Here is a 25,185-nt window from a genome sequence, read left to right as displayed (position 1 = left end):
ATCTCTGTGCGCCGCTTGAATTTATAAATGTGAAGAAAAAAAACTTGATCTTGTTTTTGTGACTTTTTTCCGTGAGAAGCTTTGTCCAAGTTTTCTTGATTATGTGTGCCGTTACCCAGCGCATTTCATGTTTTTCCGTTTGACAGTTTTGTTTCGCCGAAATCTATCTCTGTGCGCCGCTTGAATTTATAAATAAATGTGAAGAAAAAAAAAAAACTTGATCTTGTTTTTGTGACTTTTTTCCGTGAGAAGCTTTGTCCAAGTTTTCTTGATTATGTTTGGAAGAGCTAATTCAAATCTAGGAAGAGCTCCTTCAAATCTAGCCACTATAAATTAAACCGTAGACAAATCTTTACATATAGTAGGTAGTTGGTTTGTTTTCATAAAGCATTCTAGTCAAAAGAATTGCTTTATTAGCACACGAAGGAAACGAATCTTTCTTGTTAAAGATTGAATGAAAAATTATTCAGTAAAACTTGGACAAAACTTTCTTATCTTGATGTTCTTTGAATGGAAACATATTCTTCCGTAATTTATTAAAAGTATAGGGAGTTACCACATATGATGAAATTCCGTTGTATATGTTTTATGTGTTGTATATGTGTTGTCCGACGAGTGGTAAATCCTAGGATTTACCGCTCGTCAGACCTTTACCGTAACATATACAAACCAGACAATTGTTGATATTGGAGAGTTTCAAAGGCGATCCGTCCCAAATATTTTGTATGAGATTATTTCGGGTGAAAAAGTAAACCCGGAAATAAAGACAATACTAATGTTAAAATTAAAAAATCTTTTAATTAAGCCCGGCCATTCACTATCATGTAGAACTAATAGAGGTAAGCCTGAGCAGGTGCGGTTGTCAGGTCTACCTGATAGTGTATGACAGCAATAATGAAAGGCCTATTTGTGCCTTTTTCAAGTCGCGACGTTTAAAGGATGGATTCCTATAATGAACGATGCGATCGATTCACGAGAAGTGAGTGATGAGATGTAGCCATCGAAATTTCTACCTATGTTTATTTATTTTTATTTAATTTGTAAATTGTATTGTGTGAGTAAATCCATCGATTAAAAATAATCTAAAGTAGACAAAATGAACAATCGATCAGAATTAATGTATTAATTTGTTGTCAAAGCAAAAGCAAAGTTCTTACAATGTTGACATCAAATTATATGTTGATGTAGCCATCGAAATTTCTACCTATGTTTATTTATTTTTATTTAATTTGTAAATTGTATTGTGTGAGTAAATCCATCGATTAAAAATCTAAAGTAGACAAAATGAACAATCGATTAGAATTAATGTATTAATTTGTTGTCAAAGCAAAAGCAAAAAGTTCTTACAATGTTGACATCAAATTATATGTTAATTTAAAGTTGTTCATTTTTATATCATTTAAAATAACCTCTATACTCAACACCTCTGTGAGTTAGAGTTCAAATACATAGAATGTTTCATTAGTTTGATTATAGTTTGAAAAAGTATCTACTCAGTATTTATTTTGTACGCGTCTTCTCTGATTAGTTTGTTTTGGGACCTGATAAATTGTAGGTTGTACATTTTACAATAACTACTAAAGTATATTCTTAGAAGAATGATTGATCAACTTTTTGTTTTGGGACCTGATAAATTGTAGGTTGTACATTTTACAATAACTACTAAAGTATATTCTTAGATGATTGATCAACTTCTTTGTCTAGATGAAAATAGAAGGGGCGTTTTTGTTTAGTTACAAATTTCACAATGAATTATTTATCTCACCTACACTTCAGTTAATTTAGTTTTTTCATTTTCTGTTCAACTCGAAAAAAAAAACACTTGTTAATTTTCTTCCTTTTTTCTACTTCTGAATCTGTCTCTCCTCTTCTCTTTTACTTTACTTTCTAAATTTTCAAGCAAATAAACAGTAAACTAGGTACATTTTTTCATTTATTTTCATTTACAATAATACAAATTTCATAATCTAAACTACTACAGGGATTTGCTTTTGTGTTTAAATTAATATTATGGTAATAACCAACGACCATAAACCTGCTGCATAACCATATAAAATTAATAAAATTCATCACCTCACTGCTCATTTTTTTCTACATTCTTGAAGTCTGGACAGTTGGAAAAGTAGGTCATAGTTATGAACGTCTCATTGCATACCTATCTAGAGTAGCTGTTAACTAATTATTTAAAAAACTTACACAGCGACATCTAGCTTTTACATTAGGGAATTGGATGATAATCAGACACCATATGCTAATGAAACAATCGTATGATATGCTTACAAAGTACAAACGTGACTGGCTAAAATTTCGGGCACTGGTTTCTTTTAAAAATTGGGGATTATAGTTTCCTCAGTAACCTTTCTATTGACATTTAACCTGGTTTTCAATGTTTTTCTATATATTCTAGACTCGGTCGAACCTATGAGAAGCGTGAACCCTTTATCAAACATTGCTTTTGTCAGTGTTGATTGCTAGAAAAAATAAATATTGTTAAGACTAACATTAGTACAGAAGGCTAACATACCTAAAGGTTGGGTATACGAATCTACGAAAATTAGTAAAGAAAGGAAAGCCCTTAAAAATAAAGGGAATTTTGAAATGGCAAATCTTTTATTGATGAAAACAAAACAAAAAGTTGACTTTTTTAATAAGGATTTGAATTTCGATAAAATTTTAATGATCCAAATTATTTCCTGTGGAATTTTACACGATATCGCTCCACCTCATCAACCAAAAAGACATCTTTGCTATGAACCTCTCAGTATCTCAAAGAGTTCGCGTTTCTAAAGTTCGACTTTGCGGTAAATACCTGGCGGCAATACCTCCCAAGACCTCCCTTATATCAGGCCAAACTTCCCACACTCTGAAATCGTTTCGTGCGAGTTCGGCTCTTTCCGCTTTCCGATCCGAATCGTCTGTCGTGTCTGCCCATATACCCATACTCCTTGTTCACATCACACAGGTGTCGCTTATTAACTTCATCGCCTCGCTGCTTGGGGCCGGCGGAATTCAAGCGTTCAAAACAATGCGAACGCTCCGGGCTCTGAGGCCGCTGAGGGCGATGTCCCGGATGCAGGGAATGAGGGTAAGACCAAGACAGAACCTCCCTCCCAATAGTCACTGAGGGTTGCGTCATAAATGAGGAGGTCTATAAGAGAAGGCCCATTTTCCATACATTGAAAATGGCCCTTTTTTCATAGACTTTCTCAAATGAGGCCTTGATGTAAGTGCAATCGCAATCTAAAGGTGTGTCCACACATAGTGGACACCATCGGTCGATGAGGATCGACGTCGATCGACTGCCGGTCGACTATGTGTGGACACACCTTGAGATTGAAGAAATGGAAAAGGATTGGTTGGCTAACAAACAGACATCAACCAATCAATGGTCATCTTTTTTTTATCATTGGCCATCTTTTTTAAAATCTGAGATTGCAACCATAGCCAAGGCCTCTTTTATGATGTGCTCCGAAGTTCTTAGTCTCATTAGTTCCCCTCTGTCTTGTTACATTAGTCAAATTATTAGATCGAAATTTCTTCAAACTTTTCCATTGACGAAAACTCTATACGCATGAGCCCCTGTTCCCCATAATAAATAGATTACCTCTTTTATGATGTGCTCCGAAGTTCTTAGTCTTATTAGTTCCCCTCTGTCTTGTTACATTAGTCAAATTATTAGATCGAAATTTCTACAAACTTTTCCATTGACGAAAACTCTATACGCATGAGCCCCTGTTCCTCATAATAAATAGATTTTAACACTCCCAGATATAGTTCTTACATAGATTATAATATAACACATAGATACTAATAGACAAATAGATTTCCTTTACCCTATTCTAGAACTTTTATATTTATCCTCTTCAATGGACCGAGTTTCCCATATCCCAGATATAGTTCTTACATAGATTATAATATAACACATAGATACTAATAGACAAATAGATTTCCTTTACCCTATTCTAGAACTTTTAGATTTATCCTCCTCAATAAACCGAGTTCCCCATATTATGGACTGGTTTCATAGTTTTCGAACGATTGCATGAAAACCTGCATGATATTTTACACGGATATTGTCAAACACCGAGTGTAGTAGTGTTGATAAAGTGTGTCCATTCACAAACCCTTTCCTAACCAATCCTATTCGCACTTCACCTTTGAATAGAAATTAAATCCCCCACTTACTTTTAATAAAGTGTGTCCATTCACAAACCCTTTCCTAACCAATCCTATTCGCACTTCACCTTTGAATAGAAATTAAATCCCCCACTTACTTTTGCAAATTTACACTAAACGTATATATTTGTACAAATGTAAGCACTCAATGGAACTTGTTAAGTTTTGGGTTTTGTAGTTTTAGGTGTCAATACTCGTACCATGAGCCTTGTGATGCTAGGAAAAGAAAAAAATTGTTTCGTGTAGTGCTTTTATGCCGTCATTGTCTTCAATTGTGTCTTGATGCTATTTGTGTATTGTAGATCCTTGATGGAGACAAGCTAACATTTAAGAATTATCTTTTTTTTTTAAATGGAACTTGTTAAGTTTTGGGTTTTGTAGTTTTAGGTGTCAATACTCGTACCATGAGCCTTGTGATGCTAGGAAAAGAAAAAAATGTTTCGTGTAGTGCTTTTATGCCGTCATTGTCTTTAATTGTGTCTTGACGCTATTTGTGTATTGTAGATCCTTGATGGAGACAAGCTAACATTTAAGAATTATCTTTTTTTTTTATCTGGAAACCAATTTCCCCTCTTTTAAAGAAAAATACGAAATTTAGTTCAACCACTGGGTGGCGTGGTAGCGCCTGTACTAAACCATTAGAAATCCAAGATGGCGTCTTCTCAAATCTGACAAATCAAGGGTTGAGAGTTTGAGGTTAACAGTCCAGTTCTGGCCTTCTGATTCCACAAGGAAAATACAAGTTAGCAATACTAAATTTAAGTATAAGTATCTATATCAACAATAATGGAACTCTGTGATTATCTTTACATTTGCTTCTCAGGCGCTTTATTCGTTTCTAATCGCTCATCTATTACTCTTAAATTATCGTTCCATTTGCATCTTAGCTATCTTTATCAATCTTATTTTTGGAATATAATTGAATTTCGTTAATTGTAAGGGTTTTAGATAGGAAATCATTAATTTGTAAATTGTTCTACGACCAATTACTCTTGTTTGGGCGCCAGAAATACCAATATGCCTATGTATTTTCCGTTTGTTTGCAAACTAACAAGTTTCTAGCAAGTATCTTGCATGTCGTTAGAGTGAAGTATGTTTTTTCCCCTGTTTTCTTCTCCGGAAGAGCGGAACACTGGTTTGTATGCATTAAATTGTTCTCTTTTTAAAATCGATAAAAAAAGTGAACAAAAATGGACCCAAACTTATCAAATTAGGTACAATAAGTATGGAATTTTTAATGAAAATCACATCATTACCTCCAAACTCCTGCGGAAAATACATAGGCATATTGGTATTTCTGGCGCCCAAACATGCAAGAGTAATTGGTCGTAGAACAATTTACAAATTAATGATTTCCTATCTAAAACCCTTACAATTAACGAAATTCAATTATATTCCAAACTTTAAACTTTTTCGGATCATATTGAGATTGAAACGTTTTGTATTTCAGGTTGTCGTGAACGCTTTGGTCCAAGCTATTCCATCCATCTTCAACGTACTGCTCGTGTGTTTGATATTTTGGCTCATCTTTGCCATCATGGGAGTACAATTGTTTGCCGGCAAATATTTCAAGGTAAAGTATTTCTTCCATGATGAAAAGAATATTGACGAACTAATAAATTTAGAGTCTAAAATTTACAGGCAAATCGGGTATGTTGACATATCTAATATTTATTAAAAGGGATGTTTTGGATGGTTTGATTACTTGTGGGGTTTTACTGCCTTCATGAATTCTTAATAAATCCCATTTTTGTGATTTTATTATAGACAATCTAATTGCCTATTGTGATGATTAGAAGTATGAAACTATGAGATGCCGGGGACATTATTCAATCCAAATGGCAGTCGTTTAAAATCAAAGTTGCCCAATTTTCATGTTGGTGGTTTCATGGTTATTATTCAAATTTCCTCTTTATAAATTGGTATTTAAGATGATTAAGAACCATATTTTGAGTGAATTATCAAGGAGTATTATCTACACTTGATCCTTAAATAATTAATATTGTACAAGATTGATTAACAAACTTTTTTTATACTGTTTAGAGGGGAGATTGGGAAAGCTATGATATTGAACCTGTTTTCAGCCTCAACAAATCTGTTTTTGATTCTTAAAACTTTTTAACTATGTTCAATTGCAGTTTAGAGTAAGTTTTCATTAAAATCAATTGGATCATAAAAGTGAAAGACAAATATAGTCAAGGATGTACCATGTACTATGTTTTTACTTTCAGACTGCTATATTCTCTTTCAATGCTGGCAAAATATTGGGGGAACTAATTTTTTCTTCGGGAAATTTTTGGCTTTGCTTCATCACCGACCTAGAGAAGGAATGTTCTTATAACTTTTTGAAAATCCAAAGTCCCTCTTATAATGTCTACCCATTTTTTTTTTTTCAACTTTTTTCACTTGGGTATTTTGTATTTATTAGACGGACACACCCTTTCCCTTTCTCCCTTGAGACTTGTCTATCCCCCTCTTTCTAAAATCGTTGATACTTAATAAATGTCTACCCATTTTTTTTTAAAAAAAACTTTTTTTTTCACTTAGGTATTTTTTATTTATTAGATGGACACACCCTTTCCCTTTCTCCCTTGAGACTTGTCTATCCCCCTCTTTCTAAAATCGTTGATACTTAATAATTTAACTTTCTACAATATCATGTACTGTTGGAATAGTGCGTGGACCACGAGAAAAAACCCTTAAGCCACCTGATTATACCAGATAAAGACCATTGCATCAAAGAGAACTTTACCTGGGTCAATTCCCTCATGAATTTCGACACAGTAGGCAAGGCCTATATTTCTCTCTTTCAAGTGGCCACCTTTAATGGTTGGATTGAAATTATGCAGGATTCTGTCGATTCACGAACGGAAGTGAGTGTTTGTTTTTTGAAAGTCAATTCAAAAAAGAGAATGCAGACTACCACCATGTATTGAAAAACAGTGTTTGGTGTTTTACAAGTTTTTTTTTTTTTACAGAAAATGTTTGACAAAAAATACAGAAACAACAATACCTCCTTGCTATATCTGTCTCTTTCATTTTTATTTTCCTTATGATTTATTTATTTATGATTTTTTTTCACCATGACAATACTAGAACATTACGCCAGCTTGTTGGTAACTTTTTATGATTTCTGGAACAGTACCTTAGCTAATCAGAATATTGTGAAGTATTCTCCATTTATATGTACTTACCTTCGATCTAAAAATACAGAAACAACAATACCTCCTTGCTATATCTGTCTCTTTCATTTTTATTTTCCTTATGATTTATTATTATTATTTTTTCACCATGACAATACTAGAACATTACGCCAGCTTGTTGGTAACTTGTTATGATTTCTTGAACAGTACCTTAGCTAATCAGGATATTGTGAAGTTCCAATTTCACATTTTGATTGTATTATACAACAGTATTCTCCAATTATGTACTTACCTAGTTACTCAAGATGTTCTAGATGTTTTCATGGTGAAATCAAAATTCTCTCAACATGCAAAATCATAATCAACTCTAGCAAATTATTTGTGTGTACTTTTCATTATTCTTCATTTCAAGCTAGCGACCAACAACTCAACCAAGTGCTTCTTTCAGTTTTTTTTCCTTTCTTTTAGTTTCAACCTCATTTTATTTGTACACATGCAATATAAAACCAACCCCTTGTTCCAGTGTGTCGATGGAAATGGTACCACTCTCAGTCATGAGATTATTCCTGATAAAAATGTGTGTAAAGCGGAAAATTACACGTGGGAGAATTCGCCAATGAATTTCGATCATGTAGGAAAGGCCTATTTGTGCCTTTTTCAAGTCGCGACGTTTAAAGGATGGATTCCTATAATGAACGATGCGATCGATTCACGAGAAGTGAGTGAACATACATTTAGTCATGTACATGCCTAATACTTACATGGACTATTCAATTGTTGAACGGGTTTTGTAGATAGAGATTGAACAATCAGCATGTGCATGATTTCCTAAATCCAACTAGAATTTAATGAACTCGAGGGGGAAAATATCATGGAATGTTGAAAAATCATATATCTTTATAAAAGAATTTGAAAATATCGTCATAAGTTATATTGAAATTTTGAAATCCAATGTGGCAAAGAATATACACCTTTGAAAAAAATCTCGACTATTTTCTATTTTTCCATGACTCAAATATCGAAAAGAGAGTCAATTCAAAAAAGAGAATGCAGACTACCACCATGTATTGAAAAACAGTGTTTGGTGTTTTACAAGTTTTTTTTTTTTACAGAAAATGTTTGACAAAAAATACAGAAACAACAATACCTCCTTGCTATATCTGTCTCTTTCATTTTTATTTTCCTTATGATTTATTTATTTATGATTTTTTTTCACCATGACAATACTAGAACATTACGCCAGCTTGTTGGTAACTTTTTATGATTTCTGGAACAGTACCTTAGCTAATCAGAATATTGTGAAGTATTCTCCATTTATATGTACTTACCTACCTAGTTACTCTAGATGTTTTCATGGTGAAATCAAAATTCTCTCAACATGCAAAATCATAATCAACTCTAGCAAATTATTTGTGTGTACTTTTCATTATTCTTCATTTCAAGCTAGCGACCAACAACTCAACCAAGTGCTTCTTTCAGTTTTTTTTCCTTTCTTTTAGTTTCAACCTCATTTTATTTGTACACATGCAATATAAAACCAACCCCTTGTTCCAGTGTGTCGATGGAAATGGTACCACTCTCAGTCATGAGATTATTCCTGATAAAAATGTGTGTAAAGCGGAAAATTACACGTGGGAGAATTCGCCAATGAATTTCGATCATGTAGGAAAGGCCTATTTGTGCCTTTTTCAAGTCGCGACGTTTAAAGGATGGATTCCTATAATGAACGATGCGATCGATTCACGAGAAGTGAGTGATGAGATGTAGCCATCGAAATTTCTACCTATGTTTATTTATTTTTATTTAATTTGTAAATTGTATTGTGTGAGTAAATCCATCGATTAAAAATAATCTAAAGTAGACAAAATGAACAATCGATCAGAATTAATGTATTAATTTGTTGTCAAAGCAAAAGCAAAGTTCTTACAATGTTGACATCAAATTATATGTTGATTTAAAGTTGTTCATTTTTATATCATTTAAAATAACCTCTATACTCAACACCTCTGTGAGTTAGAGTTCAAATACATAGAATGTTTCATTAGTTTGATTATAGTTTGAAAAAGTATCTACTCAGTATTTATTTTGTACGCGTCTTCTCTGATTAGTTTGTTTTGGGACCTGATAAATTGTAGGTTGTACATTTTACAATAACTACTAAAGTATATTCTTAGATGATTGATCAACTTCTTTGTCTCTAATGAAAATAGAAGGGGCGTTTTTGTTTAGTTACAAATTTCACAATGAATTATTTATCTCACCTACACTTCAGTTAATTTAGTTTTTTTCATTTTCTGTTCAACTCAAAAAAAAAACACTTGTTAATTTTCTTCTTTTTTTCTACTTCTGAATCTGTCTCTCCTCTTCTCTTTTACTTTACTTTCTAAATTTTCAAGCAGATAAACAGTAGGTAAACTAGGCTCATTTTTTCATTTATTTTCAACAATAGACAAATTTCATAATCCAAACTACTACAGGGATTTGCTTTTGTGTTTAATTAATATCATGGTAATAACCAACGACCATAAACCTGCTGCATAACCATATATGTAAAATTAATAAAATTCATCACCTCACTGCTCATTTACTTTCTAAATTTTCAAGCAGATAAACAGTAGGTAAACTAGGCTCATTTTTTCATTTATTTTCAACAATAGACAAATTTCATAATCTAAACTACTACAGGGATTTGCTTTTGTGTTTAAATTAATATTATGGTAATAACCAACGACCATAAACCTGCTGCCTAACCATATAAAATTAATAAAATTCATCACCTCACTGCTCATTTTTTTCTACATTCTTGAAGTCTACACAGTTGGAAAAGTAGGTCATAGTTATGAACGTCTCATTGCATACCTATCTAGAGAAGCTGTTAACTAATTATTTAAAAAAACTTACACAGCGACATCTAGCTTTTACATTAGGGAATTGGATGATAATCAGACACCATATGCTAATGAAACAATCGTATGATATGCTTACAAAGTACAAACGTGACTGGCTAAAATTTCGGGCACTGGTTTCTTTTAAAAATTGGGGATTATAGATTATAGTTTCCTCAGTAACCTTTCTATTGACATTTATTAGCTCAGTAACCTTTTTAACCTGGTTTTCATTATGGAAAATATGCTTAATAAATAGAAAAGGAGAACCATTGTCCGAAATTCAGAATGCCACATTCTCACCATACAATATTACACAGCATGTGTTCAAACATATTAAGCATGAACATACAGATAGAAAAGGAGAACCATTGTCCGAAATTCAGAATGCCACATTCTCACCATACAATATTACACAGCATGTGTTCAAACATATTGAGCATGAACATACATTTAGTCATGTACATGCCTAATACTTACATGGACTATTCAATTGTTGAACGGGTTTTGTAGATAGAGATGATTAGCATGTGCATGATTTCCTAAATCCAACTAGAATTTAATGAACTCGAGGGGAAAATATCATGGAATGTTGAAAAATCATATATCTTTATAAAGGAATTTGAAAATATCGTCATAAGTTATATTGAAATTTTGAAATACAATGTGGCAAAAAGAATATACACCTTTGAAAAAAATCTCGACTATTTTCTATTTTTCCATGTCTCAAATATCGAAAAGAATGGTTCCTTAATTGGAGCTATATTGTCTGTTATTTATTCGGATACTAATAATTTTTGCTTGTAATATTAGATTGTAGCATTTGAAAAGCTGATGTTATCAGTTTTAAGCTGCCAATACAGAAAGTTAGCTGCTTATTGAAATCGACTTTCATAAAAATGAATTAATGATTCTATGAGTATCTAAAAAAAGCCCAATTCCGTAGATTCACAAATGATTTTTTGAAAGTCAATTCAAAAAAGAGAATGCAGACTACCACCATGTATTGAAAAACAGTGTTTGGTGTTTTACAAGCTTGTATTTGAAAAAAAAAAGCTTAAATTGAAATCAAAAATAAAAATATTAAAAAAATCTGCTTTGCTGCTTTATTTTTTCAAAACATACGTTCCATCCAGCAATTCCTTCATTGAAAATATTGGATTAGTAGAACTCATTGAAATACATTAAAATATATTTCATTACTCCTTATCATAATATCAATTCTGATTATTTTGTTTAGTTTTTTACATTATAATTTTTATTCAAAAAAGCCTAGGACCCGACTTTATTTTGGTATTTTTTATTTTGGTTTCCTTCTCTTCTCTATTTTATTGCATCATGTACTTACAATATCAATTCTGATTATTTTGTTTAGTTTTTTACATTATAATTTTTATTCAAAAAAGCCTAGGACCCGACTTTATTTTGGTATTTTTCATTTTGGTTTCCTTCTCTTCTCTATTTTATTGCATCATGTACTTATTTATTTTATTGCATGTATTTTGTATTGGAATTGCATCTTGTTTTGTTTATTTCGAAAAGATTAATAGCATGCTTCAAGATTTTTCATAATCCATTACACATGTGGAATACATTAGTGTTGAAAATAATTTGAAACCGAAATTTATCTTCTTTTCATAATTATTTCTTCATTTTCATAATTACATCTAGAGATAACGTTGAACGGCATGCGTGGTAGAGTAGTAGTTTTATATCATACAATATTTTAATATTAAAATTTTGAGTACTTAGCAATTTTCGATAGTTTTCTTTGGTTCCTTATACACATGTGGAATACATTAGTGTTGAAAATAATTTGAAACCGAAATTTATCTTCTTTTCATAATTATTTCTTCATTTTCATAATTACTTCTAAAGATAACGTTGAACGGCATGCGTGGTAGAGTAGTAGTTTCATATCATACAATATTTTAATATTAAAATTTTGAGTACTTAACAATTTTCGATAGTTTTCTTTGGTTCCTTCATTGGAGCTATATTGTCTGTTATTTATTCGGATACTAATAATTTTTGCTTGTAATATTAGATTGTAGCATTTGAAAAGCTGATGTTATCAGTTTTAAGCTGCCAATACAGAAAGTTAGCTGCTTATTGAAATCGACTTTCATAAAAATGAATTAATGATTCTATGAGTATCTAAAAAAAGCCCAATTCCGTAGATTCACAAATGATCTGTAAGGACTGATCAATATTATCAAAATAAATTCTGGAAATCCTTTTTTCGTATTATGTTGAAAAATAAAAAAAAAATTTTTTTTTTTTTTTAACCTAAACTAATTCCATTCTGTTTTGTTTTCTCTTTCAGTTGAACAAGCAACCCATCCGCGAGACCAATATCTACATGTATTTATATTTTGTATTCTTTATTATCTTCGGATCCTTCTTCACGCTCAATCTATTTATAGGAGTAATCATTGACAATTTCAACGAACAGAAGAAAAAGATAAGTATTTCCAGTGAATTTTCTCAATTTAGAACTCGTGTGTAAATGATTTTGATTTAATTATTAGGTGGGGGATTATTGCAAAGTTTGTGGAGACTTGAAAAAAGTTCAAATATCAGTAATTGAGCTTTTTTCATCCAAAACCCTCCATGGAGAGTCAATATTGTTTCCTGAAATTAGTAATTTAGTGGAGATGTCAAAACTCCCATGAAAATTATTAATTGAAATAAGTGGAGATGTCAAAACTCCCACGATAATTATTAATTGAAATAAGTGGAGATGTCAAAACTCCCATTATAATCATTCCTCCAAATTAGTGGAGATGTCAAATCCCCAATCTGACCAATGTCTCGTCTTGTTTTTGTTTACGCGGGAGGCTCACTAGAGATGTTCATGACTGAAGATCAGAAGAAGTATTACAACGCCATGAAGAAGATGGGCTCCAAGAAACCGCTGAAAGCTATCCCAAGGCCCAGGGTAAGAGAGTTAACTTATTATGTAACACACCGACGCGAAGTCGACCAATCAATATCAAACAAACTGCTATCCACACAATCAAAGGAATTATAATTATTTCCTTTAGAATCTTTAGATAGTGTGGCAGTCTGGCAGTGTAACTACAAAAGAAATTGAGAATTTCTTTTCATAGGGTAGGTAAATCTATTTTATTTCCCTCTTTATGATGTTATAAAATATGAGGTATTATCTCTCATCGTATTGTTGAAAAAAAAAAAAATTAAACTGTGTCCACTCATATATATTCGACGATTCATCGTTATCGACTAAAGCGGCCACACAGCCTCGACAACATAGATTCACTTCGTCAATCGACATTGATCGACAGTCCATCGAATATGTGTGGACACAGCTTAAAATATAAATATCGTTCGTTTCCAGTGGCGCCCTCAAGCGATCGTGTTCGAGGTGGTGACGGACAAGAAGTTCGACATGGTGATCATGTTGTTCATCGGGCTCAACATGCTGACCATGACCATGGACCATTACCAGCAGACCGAACTCTTCTCCAGCGTCCTGGACAACCTCAATGCCATCTTCATCATCATCTTCTCCTCCGAGTGCCTTCTCAAGATATTCGCCCTCCGCTATCATTACTTCGTTGAGCCCTGGAACCTGTTCGACTTTGTGGTCGTCATTCTGTCCATTCTGGGTGAGTGACCTAACCGGAAATGTTTTCGAGATTACCGTCTTTTGGATTTATAGGTGGCGTTTGTGGCTCTATTTTCAATTAAAATATTGTTGATATTGGAGAGTTTCAAAGGCGATCCGTCCCAAATATTTTGTATGAGATTACTTCGGGTGAAAAAGTAAACCCGGAAATAAAGAAAATACTAATGTTAAAATTAAAAAATCTTTTAATTAAGCCCGGCCATTCACTATCATGTAGAACTAATAGAGGTTTAGCCTGAGCAGGTGCGGTTGTCAGGTCTACCTGATAGTGTATGACAGCAATAATGTTTGTTGATATTGGAGAGTTTCAAAGGCGATCCGTCCCAAATATTTTGTATGAGATTATTTCGGGTGAAAAAGTAAACCCGGAAATAAACAAAATACTAATGTTAAAATTAAAACGCAATAATGTGTCTCTCAGGTGACCTGTCAGTTCTACCTGATAGTGAATGGCTGGCCTAACATCCCCCTCCACTGTTTTGCAGGTTTGGTGTTGAGTGACATCATTGAGAAGTACTTCGTCTCTCCCACTCTCCTCCGAGTGGTGCGAGTGGCCAAGGTGGGTCGTGTACTCCGTCTGGTCAAAGGGGCCAAAGGTATCCGAACCCTCCTATTCGCGCTAGCCATGTCTCTGCCGGCGCTGTTCAACATTTGTCTCCTCCTGTTTCTGGTTATGTTTATCTTCGCCATATTCGGGATGTCGTTCTTCATGAACGTCAAGGAGAAGTCGGGGATCTGTTCAACATTTGTCTCCTCCTGTTTCTGGTCATGTTTATCTTCGCCATATTCGGGATGTCGTTCTTCATGAACGTCAAGGAGAAGTCGGGGATCGATGACGTGTACAACTTCAAGACCTTCTTTCAGTCCTTCATTTTGCTCTTTCAAGTAAGTTTCAAAGTTTGTCTTGAACATTTTCGCTCCTTTAATAAACAATCGTGAGGGTTAATGTTAGTACGCATGCGGAGGAAATGATTGTGACGCCCAAGTTTACAATTTTCGGTAGATTTTTTACAGTCCTTCATTTTGCTCTTTCAAGTAAGTTTCAAAGTTTGTATTGAACATTTTCGCTCCTTTAATAAACAATCGTGAGGGTTAATGTTAGTACGCATGCGTAGGAAATGATTGTGAGGCCCAAGTTTACAATTTTCGGTAGATTTTTTGCGTCAGAGGAAAATTTCTTTTTGCACTGTGGCGGGGATTGAAAAGGCTGACTGTGGTGGGGATCCAAAAAATCTTAATAATATATATTTATGTGCTTATTTAAAAAATAAAACCTACCTATTTGAATAGGTCTTTGTATTATCAACTTCAGTTTCACTTTTGATTTGATTGTTCTGACGTGTCTTGTTAATTATATATACATTATAAAATATAAAGTACTGCTTTTTTTAAGACAATTTTATTTTTATTTTAAAGTCATTTTCAATTAAATATCAAGCTTTGTGTTACTACTAATGGGTTTCTCAAGTTTAGTGGTTTTTATGCACAAACGTTTTTAATAAACGGTTTTCAATTCTATATTCACAAAACTGGCTAATTTTAAAAAGTTATCATTTTGTACATATTTACACGAGAGACTAATTAAATAAGCCGTCTTGCCGTCTATATCGGCTAATGTTATAAGCGATAACTTCTGTCACATGGAAAAAAATCCGCATGGTGTGTTTTGTTTGATTTCTCTTTATCTTTCGATATATTTGAAACAGAAATCACCGAATGGAGCATCGGTACTAGTTATTCTACAGGACACTTTGACTTGATTTTAAGTAGCAAGTACGAGTATATAAAGTATATTGTACAAACATTTACTTTTGTTATATTATGGAGGAATAGAAATTTGTTGTGTTCACAGCACATTTCACAGGGAACTACATTCGGTCCTAGAATCTCAACGGGTTCTAGTGCAATCAAGTAAAGTTCTAGGGATAGGAAGTAGGAAGTGAGCAGTGAACAATCCATTTCTCATATCCAAATATCAAACTTATTCTAAACTTTTAAAATGAGTTCGACAAAAGAAATTTAATATTTCATTCCGATTTAACGAAAATTTATGACAGCTGATCAACTTTCTTTTCTTCGGCTTTTTTCGGGAATTCAAATTAAAATTTGTCCCCTGACCGGACCTCTCCCTATCTTTAGAACTTTAACGAACATGAAAAGTCAAACCGGTTCGACAGTTATTGACCATTACCTATCTTAAAGTTATTTACATAGAATTTTTAAACCGGACTGAAAAATGCTATCGCTTACAATACCATTAGTAATAACACAAACTTACCAAAAAGAAAACAACATTTGCCATCCCAATTAATTTTTAATTTTTTCAAGTGTAAACTTATTTAAAAAATAAATTTATACATAAAAGAAACTTATAAAAATTGTAATATAAATTATTTAAATAAATAAAATGTTGCTTATTTATAAAAATGCTAAGCATTAGGTATTTCATAGCGATTTTAAATCATCCAATTTTTATTGTTTTTGAAATGTTGCTTATTTATAAAAATGCTAAGCATTAGGTATTTCATAGCGATTTTAAATCATCCAATTTTTATTGTTTTTGATTTTTTTTTTCCTTTGTTTACCTTTTCCTCGCCTCACGATAAGAGGGGAGGGAGAGGACAGTTATTTTGCTCATTCATAGGTTCTTTGTTATTGCCAACGGTAAATCGAATAAACAGTAATAACAAATTAATTATCATGAAACACAATTACTCTTTATTAGCCTAAATTTCTAAACAGGATGAGGTGCTGTCAAAACACGTTGAAATGTTGCTTATTTATAAAAATGCTAAGCATTAGGTATTTCATAGCGATTTTAAATCATCCAATTTTTATTGTTTTTGATTTTTTTTCCTTTGTTTACCTTTTCCTCGCCTCACGATAAGAGGGGAGGGAGAGAACAGTTATTTTGCTCATTCATAGGTTCTTTGTTATTGCCAACGGTAAATCGAATAAACAGTAATAACAAATTAATTATCATGAAACACAATTACTCTTTATTAGCCTAAATTTCTAAACAGGATGAGGTGCTGTCAGAACACGGTGTGGAAGTTCGATAGAATCGGGATAGAAGATCTATTTCAATCCTATTTCTTTGTTATTGCCAACGGTAAATCGAATAAACAGTAATAACAAATTAATTATCATGAAACACAATTACTCTTTATTAGCCTAAATTTTTAAACAGGATGAGGTGCTGTCAAAACACGTTAAAAATAAAAAAAATCTCCTTAGAAGATTGTCCTATACCTAACAGAAAATTTGGGAAAAGTAAAAAATTGATGATGATATTGATGATACATTTAATGAAATTTTAAAATTAACAAGGGGATATAGACAAACTTTTGTTGAAGTAAATGTTATGTCCTGTTTTCTTCTCGGTCCATGTCTCTCTTCGCAATCAAAACATAAAATAAGCAAAAGCTTCTCTTTTTTGTATTAACCTAGATATGTATTATTTTAAGTTCGAAAAATTCGTCTTTTAAATTACCTACAATCTGTTTTTCTTTAATTTTCAATTTCCAGATTATATCTAGTGTAACTATTTTTATTTTGCGATGTAGTTCGGGTAGGTAGACTTTTTTATTTTAGAACCAAAATCGAAGATTTTTTTTATCGAATGAAAAAAAAGTCTGTTTAAATAAATAATAACCTAACTAAACAATTTTTGTTACCATTTTCAGTTTATTTTCGCGTTTTGTTTCTGAAAGGCAATTTTAAAAAGTGCAAGATTATAGCGAAGTCTCTCAGATAGTCACTTTGGCGTTTATTGAAAGAAATGTGTAAGTACCTATATCTTCAAGGTACTTTATGAATATTAACCTCAATCAGAAATGTTCTCTCATTTCTAGTGTTTAGAATCTTTAGATAGTGTGGCAGTCTGGCAGTGTAACTACAAAAGAAATTGAGAATTTCTTTTCATAGGGTAGGTAAATCTATTTATATTTCCCTCTTTATGATGTTATATGAGGTGTATTATCTCTCATCGTATTGTTGAAAATTACAAATAAAACAAAACAAAATTTAAAACTATGTCCACTCATATATGTATTCGACGGTCCATCGTTATCGACTAAAGCGGCCACACAGCCTCGACAACATATGTAGATTGACTTCGTCAATCGACATTGATCGAAATTATATATACATTATAAAATATAAAGTACTGCTTTTTTTAAGACAATTTTATTTTTATTTTAAAGTCATTTTCAATTAAATATCAAACTTTGTGTTACTACTAATGGGTTTCTCAAGTTTAGTGGTTTTTATGCACAAACGTTTTTAACAAACGGTTTTCAATTCTATATTCACAAAACTGGCTAATTTTAAAAAGTTATCATTTTTGTATATATTTACACCAGAGACTAATTAAATAAGCCGTCTTGCCGTCTATATCGGCTAATGTTATAAGCGATAACTTCTGTCACATGGAAAAAATCCGAATGGTGTGTTTTGTTTGATTTGTCTTTGTCTTTCGATATATTTGAAACAGAAATCACCGAATCGAGCACCGGTACTAGTTATTCTACAGGACACTTTGACTTGATTTTAAGTAGCAAGTACGAGTATATTGTACAAACATTTACTTTTGTTAAATTATGGAGGAATAGAAATTTATTGTGTGCACAGCACATTTCACAGGGAACTACTTTCGGTCTATTGTACAAACATTTACTTTTGTTAAATTATGGAGGAATAGAAATTTATTGTGTGCACAGCACATTTCACAGGGAACTACTTTCGGTCCTAGAATCTCAACGGGTTCTAGTGCAATCAAGTAAAGTTCTAGGGATAGGAAGTAGGAAGTGAACAGTGAACAATCCATTTCTCATATCCAAATATCGAACTTATTCTAAACTTTTAAAATGAGTTCGACAAAAGAAATTTAATATTTCATTCCGATTTAACGAAAATTTATGACAGCTGATCAACTTTCTTTTCTTCGGCTTTTTTCGGGAATGCAAATTAAAATTTGTCCCCTGACCGGACCTCTTCCTATCTTTAGAAACATTTTTGCACGAATCGTTATGGCTTTTTATCTAAAACAAATTATGAATTTAGAGATGTCGATTTAAAGATGGAGGGTGATTTAGTGCAACTAATTTTATCTAAAATCTATTCATTAATGTTAATGTAACCTTTGTACTGTAAAATCAACCCTAATACATACCTATACTTTATATAGTGATGTACCTATTAGGTAAGTTGACAAATTAAATTTTGTTGTTTTGGATAAGAGAACAGAACAGAATGTATCGACTTCTCTAAACCAAATACAATAAAAAAAAAAAAAAAAAAAATATGATTACCTACTTCTTAACGTTATGGACTCGCGGATCTGTTCAGGTTGGTGTTTCGAGTTCCTCAAACAAATTATCGTGGTGTTTTAGGTGAGAAATGATGGTCAGACACTACAAGCATTTAGGTATGACTTAACAGTCAAAATTCCTATAAAGTATAAAGTTTCTCCTTCTCATTGTCTTTTCGTTCATAACTTTCCCCCTCTAGTTTCCTGATTGTGATCAACATGTACATCGCCGTCATCTTGGAGAACTACTCGCAGGCCACGGAAGATGTACAGGAGGGTCTCACTGACGACGACTACGACATGTACTATGAGATTTGGCAACAGTTTGATCCCGAGGGGACCCAGTATATTCGGTACGACCAGCTGTGTGACTTCTTGGACGTGCTGGAACCCCCGCTACAGATTCATAAGCCGAACAAGTATAAGATCGTGTCTATGGATATTCCGATCTGTAAGGGAGACATGATGTTCTGCGTGGACATTCTCGATGCGCTCACCAAAGACTTCTTTGCGTACAGATTCATAAGCCGAACAAGTATAAGATCGTGTCTATGGATATTCCGATCTGTAAGGGAGACATGATGTTCTGCGTGGACATTCTGGATGCGCTCACCAAAGACTTCTTTGCCCGAAAAGGTAAGCTATACAAGTAGTTCAGTGAAGAGTAGAATAATTTATTTAGAAAAGGAGCCCCTGCGGCCTCACCAAAGGCCCGATCGAGCACAACATCCATTGAGAAAAATTCCCTGATGTAGAGTTTTCGAGAAAAGAAAAAAAAAAAAAAAACACACACACACACACACATTTGTTATGAAATATTATCAAAATTAGATTATTTATGTGTTCGAGAATCATACCGTAACAAAGAGACAAAATACAAATGAATGATTATTGCATTTATTAATGGTCGGGCCCACACTTTGAGTTTAAATTCAGACTGGTTCAGTTTCAACCTCAAAACATGACATTTAACGCCACTTCATTCGGTTCTCTCTCCCTCTGCAGGCAACCCCATCGAAGAGACGGGTGACCTATGGTCAGTCCTAAGAGCCCAGGTAAGTAACTTGTGTTTGGTCCCAACAAATATCCTGGTACAAACGCACACACACACACACACACACATTTGTTATGAAATATTATCAAAATTAGATTATTTATGTGTTCGAGAATCATCCCGTAACAAAGAGACAAAATACAAATGAATGATTATTGCATTTATTAATGGTCGGGCCCACACTTTGAGTTTAAATTCAGACTGGTTCAGTTTCAACCTCAAAACATGACATTTAACCCCACTGCATTCGGTTCTCTCTCCCTCTGCAGGCAACCCCATCGAAGAGACGGGTGACCTGGTGGCCGAGGTGAACACTCGTCCGGACGAGGCAGGCTATGACCCGGTGAGCTCCACGCTCTGGCGCCAGCGTGAGGAGTACTGCGCCCGACTGATACAACACGCGTGGCGGAAACACAAGCAATGTCGCGCGGGGGGCACGGAGCCTGGGTCACCTGGATCTCCGGATGGAAGGGACACGGCGGTGCTTGTAGAGTCAGACGGGTTCTCCATTAAGAACGGCCATCGGGTTGTCATTCACTCGAGATCCCCCTCACAGACATCGCGCTCGGCGGAAGTTTGAAATTGGCCACGTCCCCCGCTAGAGGTAAGTTTTTGAGAACGTCCATTCCGGTTTTTTAATTTAAAGATAATCTTTTCTTCTATAACATTTTTACTTTTTAATTATCAAATCAAATAATGAATCTTTGTGGTAAAGCAGAGAGCTTTTTCACAACTTTTGTGGGTATCACAGCATTATTAAGTGCCTCATTTAATATTAAATTTCATCTACTGTCCATTCCGGTTTTTTAATTTAAAGATAATCTTTTCTTCTATAACATTTTTACTTTTTAATTATCAAATCAAATAATGAATCTTTGTAGTAAAGCAGAGAGCTTTTTCACAACTTTTATGGGTATCACAGCATTATTAAGTGCCTCATTTAATATTAAATTTCATCTACTCGTATCATCATTTTACACTGGTAGGTACTTATTAATGATCAGAAGATATTTGTTAAAACAAATTTCATTACTTGTTTAAACAAGTTCAAATTGAAGTCATTTAAAGAACAAAGTTGATACTTACATTTAGGATACTTCCTCACACAAAGGATATCCCTCGCTATTTAGCAGTTGAACTCGGCACCGGTCATGGGAACCCTATTTGGTTATTCAACCTTAGAAGAAGTTTTCGGTAGATATCCACAATATTTCATCTACTCGTATCATCATTTTACACTGGTACTTATTAATGATCAGAAGATATTTGTTAAAACAAATTTCATTACTTGTTTAAACATGGTCAAATTGAAGTCATTTAAAGAACAAAGTTGATATAATTACATTTAGGATACTTCCTCACACAAAGGATATCCCTCGCTATTTAGCAGTTGAACTCGGCACCGGTCATGGGAACCCCATTTGGTTATTCAACCTTAGAAGAAGTTTTCGGTAAATATCCACAATTTTGTTTCATTTTCCAGGACTGAAAGCATTGGTGGTGTGGACGTGCGACAATTCAAATTATTTTCCTAATCAAGAAAATAAACTTAAACATAAAACAACTGCTTATTACAAATTTTATTTAACTTTTTTTTTCAATTGAAGAAAGCACAAAGAACAATTTTTTATTAATTTGTTTAAAAAGAATTATATATGTGTTCTAAATAATCTTTCGTTTATATTTTTTGAATTTTACATGTCAAACCTGTGATGTCCATTTGTGAGAGTGCTCTTCTTACTTTTTATTAGAGTCGTATGTATGTATCTTCTGGAAAAGCATTTTATAGTTGCTAGGTAAGTCTCTGAAAGAATTTCCGCATTTGAAAGGCAAATCATGCAAAAAAATTTGGTCCGAATTTGTGTGACTGGAACCACATAAATTGAGTGTCCAAAATTGCATGGCCTTTTTTTGTGTGAGTCTTTGAGTTTTTTCTCTCTCAGAAAGATCATTATCGGGTGGTAAATTCAAGACGTGAGTGACAAAATTACAAATTAGTGTACTGAAAAAACTCAAGAGGATCTGAAAAAAAAAAGTGTTACATGGCGCAGTCACTCAGAAAACTAAACGAGGAATTTGAAAGTATTTTTCTTTTCAGTTCATTTATTTATTTATTTACAAAATAAGAGACTTAATCATGTAACAATGGATCATCCTTCAGTAGACGAGTAAGAAAACCACTCTTGTTTATGGATCGTATTATATTGCATTAGGACAAGAAATTTACTGTGGCATAAGGATCTGGGCAACGAGGATTTGAACATGGTTATGAAAAGTTTTAAATCAAATTATATGAAATATTAAGCTCATCTAAGAATTTCCCAACATTTTGTCTAATTATTTATTCATTAATTAACCTTGAAATCTGGGAAAAATACTTCTTTAACAGTTTGGGCTTATATCTCGTAGATATTCCGTAGATTCACCGTAAAAATTGATATTAAATTGATGTTTAATACAGTTTGGTTTATGCTGGCAGTAAATTTTTTGTGTAATATGCGCTCAGACTTGGTCTGAACTCAATACAGGGAGTTCCCAATAGATGGCGACATTGCAAACGTATAGAATAGATTGTACTCATCAGGACACGAACCTGATATTAAGACAAAATACATATTAAGAAATGAGATAATTTTATAAAATTTAAGGAAGTGAGTTCCAAGTCGATGATTTTTCTTTTCGTCTGTCTTGGTGAGTAGAATTTAATCTACAGGTTTGGTCGTCCCCTATTTTAGTTCTTCCTGTATTTATTCAAGAGAGATTTCGCTATAATCTTGCCCTGTCAAACATTGTCTTGTTTTTTTTGTTTTCTAATCCGTTATTCATCATTAAGAGGATCTGAAAAAAAAAAGTGTTACATGGCGCAGTCACTCAGAAAACCAAACGAGGAATTTGACAGTATTTTTCTTTTCAGTTCATTTATTTATTTATTTACAAAATAAGAGACTTAATCAATTAATCATGTAACAATGGATCATCCATTCATCCTTCAGTAGACGAGTAAGAAAATCACTCTTGTTTATGGATCGTATTATATTGCATTAGGACAAGAAATTTACTGTGGCATAAGGATCTGGGCAACGAGGATTTGAACATGGTTATGAAAAGTTTTAAATCAAATTATATGAAATATTAAGCTCATCTAAGAATTTCCCAACATTTTGTCTAATTATTTATTCATTTAATTAACCTTGAAATCTGGGAAGAGTAGGTACTTCTTTAACAGTTTGGGTTTATATCTCGTAGATATAGATATTCACCGTAAAAATTGATATTAAATTGAAGTATGATACAGTTTGGTTTATGCTGGCAGTGAATTTCTTGTCACCAAAAATATTGAGGATAAAATTCCTTACCTTGGCTGGGATTGATCCTAAGTGGCTTGACCACAACAAAACCAAAGCTAATTGCTGTAATTTTCAAGTGAGTTCTACAGTTTAATGAAATCCAAGACTTGCACAATAATAATCTTTTATTTTTCCCTGTGTCTTTCCTTCCCAGGATGATCTGAAAAATCATGAGTCCGAGACTCATCTACCATTGAAGTGTGAAATCTGCTGCTACCAAATCACCGAGCTTTCTGAATTGACCACACATCGTGCCACGAGTCATCAACTTCTCACTTGTCACTTCTGCCCCCTTACATTGAACACAATGTTTGAATTGAACTTTCATCTGAAGAGGAAGCATTTTGTGCTGGTTGAGCCATTGAATTTAGACCAGGGTCTGTTCAAAGACTTCAGCATGGGCAAGTGGGGATACCTGTGTTTGCTGTGTGGCAAGAATAGGGAAACATCTGGTAAGTAGAATAGAATACCTACGTAAAGCTTATAACATAGTGTGGAATATGAAGAATATTTTGATGAAAATTGACAACTGTTCATTATTTCAGTGTTTGTTTTCGTTCAAAGACTTCAGCATGGGCAAGTGGGCATACCTGTGTTTGCTGTGTGGCAAGAATAGGGAAACATCTGGTAAGTAGAATAGAATATGTAAAGCGTACATAACATAGTGTGGAATATGTGTATCACAGGACTGAATACTTAGTCCCTTTTAAGTACACATTAGAAAAATATTTATTGGGTTTTTGGCCATATTGAGCCACTTGAGTGAGTTCAATGAACTATGTACTAGTAAAATAAATTACCTTTTTGTGAAAGTGTTTCAGTTATATGTTCATTTTATTTTTAAATTTGTAGGTAGTTTTTATATATATTTTTCTTTGATTACTAACTTTTAATGACCAGGATATTTATCTCTTTCTAACCTCCCCGTTGGAGCGTCTTTTCCCTCAACAATAGGTATCAATTTTCACATATGAGCTCGGGACTAAGTTGCTTTTTCGGGCTATACGGGTTCGTTCCGACACGAAATCGGGGATGAAAGTATATTGTTTAGAAAGATTGGAAAAAAAGCTATAAGAAAATGTAGAGTTTAGGTGGATTATCTTTTTCAGGTCGTCCCCTATTTTAGTTCTTCCTGTATTTATTCAAGAGAGATTTCGCTATAATCTTGCCCTGTCAAACATTGTCTTGTTTTTTTTTTTGTTTTCTAATCCGTTATTCATCATTAAAAAACAATTGTTCGTTCAGAGTAGGTACTTACACTTTTCGTGCGCGGAACTAAATTTGGCACATCACCTTGAATCTGAAACAAACCCTCATCAAATAAAATATATTGTTTCAAACAAATCCTAAAGCTAAACACCATTTTAAACGATCTCAAAACAGTCAAATACTATTTCAAACAAATCTTCTTTCATTTTATCCTGTACTTACCTACTTTCAATTCATCACCCCTGTCTCTAGGTTTCTTCTTTCCATACTATTGCCTCTTCCTCCCCCCTCGTTACATTTAATCCTAAAGCTAAACACCATTTTAAACGATCTCAAAACAGTCAAATACTATTTCAAACAAATCTTCTTTCATTTTATCCTCTACTTACCTACTTTCAATTCATCATC

At 33.2% G+C, this 25,185-nt stretch overlaps 1 protein-coding gene across 1 annotated transcript in view; it reads left to right on the top strand.

Annotated features, from left to right (window-relative positions):
• Window positions 1-20,801, top strand: part of LOC103513338 (sodium channel protein para) — a gene marked incomplete in the record, with an annotated part of 72,422 nt that extends 51,621 nt beyond the window's left edge. The window contains 11 exon segments of the mRNA NM_001329182.1: window positions 2,963-3,085; window positions 5,627-5,749; window positions 7,843-8,037; window positions 12,531-12,668; window positions 13,038-13,145; window positions 13,566-13,836; window positions 14,342-14,505; window positions 14,601-14,741; window positions 19,366-19,629; window positions 19,746-19,803; window positions 20,491-20,801. Coding sequence (NP_001316111.1) covers window positions 2,963-3,085; window positions 5,627-5,749; window positions 7,843-8,037; window positions 12,531-12,668; window positions 13,038-13,145; window positions 13,566-13,836; window positions 14,342-14,505; window positions 14,601-14,741; window positions 19,366-19,629; window positions 19,746-19,803; window positions 20,491-20,801 — 1,896 coding nt within the window.
• Window positions 20,802-25,185: the final 4,384 nt, after the last annotated feature.

The sequence above is a fragment of the Diaphorina citri genome, unplaced genomic scaffold, assembly GCF_000475195.1.
Source record: "Diaphorina citri unplaced genomic scaffold, Diaci psyllid genome assembly version 1.1 scaffold959, whole genome shotgun sequence".
Taxonomy (NCBI): Eukaryota; Metazoa; Arthropoda; class Insecta; order Hemiptera; family Psyllidae; genus Diaphorina; species Diaphorina citri.
This window is presented reverse-complemented; position numbering and strand designations above follow the sequence as displayed.